This window comes from Oncorhynchus clarkii, chromosome 25 (assembly GCF_045791955.1).
Source record: "Oncorhynchus clarkii lewisi isolate Uvic-CL-2024 chromosome 25, UVic_Ocla_1.0, whole genome shotgun sequence".
Lineage (NCBI taxonomy): Eukaryota > Metazoa > Chordata > Actinopteri > Salmoniformes > Salmonidae > Oncorhynchus > Oncorhynchus clarkii.
This window is the reverse complement of record NC_092171.1, coordinates 44,484,203-44,485,163: the sequence shown is the minus strand read 5'-3', so window position 1 is coordinate 44,485,163 and position 961 is coordinate 44,484,203. Positions and strand designations below refer to the sequence as shown.

At 47.5% G+C, this 961-nt stretch overlaps 1 protein-coding gene across 1 annotated transcript in view; it reads right to left on the bottom strand.

Annotated features, from left to right (window-relative positions):
• Positions 1-258: 258 nt before the first annotated feature.
• The window catches only part of LOC139383658 (mucin-22-like), a 1,557-nt gene continuing 854 nt past the window's right edge, over positions 259-961 (bottom strand). Inside the window, exon 2 of the mRNA XM_071128194.1 lies at positions 259-876. Coding sequence (XP_070984295.1) covers positions 259-876 — 618 coding nt within the window. The remainder of the gene's footprint in view (positions 877-961) is intronic.

Below are 961 nucleotides of genomic sequence, written 5' to 3'. Positions count from 1 at the left end.
TGTCGGATTGGGCCCCTGGCTATCTGTAAATGATGTCTGAGTGTCGGAGTGGGCCCCTGGCTATCTGTAATGATGTCTGAGTGTCGGAGTGGGCCCCTGGCTATCTGTAATGATGTCTGAGTGTCGGAGTGGGCCCCTGGCTATTAAGGTATCTTTACTTTTCCTCGAGTATGACAATTTTGTACTTTTTCCACCACTGAAGAGGACTGCAGTGATTTTACCTAAACAGCCTGAGATTACAAGATGGCTGGTCTTTAATCATAGCACCTCTTCTCCAGTCTTTACAGTGAGAGCAGACACCTCTTCTCCAGTCTTTACAGTGAGAGCAGAACCCTCTTCTCCAGTCTTTACAGTGAGAGCAGAACCCTCTTCTCCAGTCTTTACAGTGAGAGCAGACACCTCTTCTCCAGTCTTTACAGTGAGAGCAGAAACCTCTTCTTCTCCAGTCTTTACAGTGAGAGCAGACACCTCTTCTCCAGTCTTTACAGTGAGACCAGACACCTCTTCTCCAGTCTTTACAGTGAGAGCAGAAACCTCTTCTCCAGTCTTTACAGTGAGAGCAGAAACCTCTTCTCCAGTCTTTACAGTGAGAGCAGAAACCACTTCTCCAGTCTTTAGAGTGAGAGCAGACACCTCTTCTCCAGTCTTTACAGTGAGAGCAGGCACCTCTTCTCCAGTCTTTACAGTGAGAGCAGCACCCTCTTCTCCAGTCTTTACAGTGAGAGCAGACACCTCTTCTCCAGTCTTTACAGTGAGAGCAGACACTTCTTCTCCAGTCTTTACAGTGAGAGCAGACACCTCTTCTCCAGTCTTTACAGTGAGAGCAGACACTTCTTCTCCAGTCTTTACAGTGAGAGCAGGCACCTCTTCTCCAGTCTTTACAGTGAGAGCAGAAACCTATTCTCCAGTCTTTACAGTGAGAGCAGAAACTTCTTCTCCAGTCTTTACAGTGAGAGCAGAC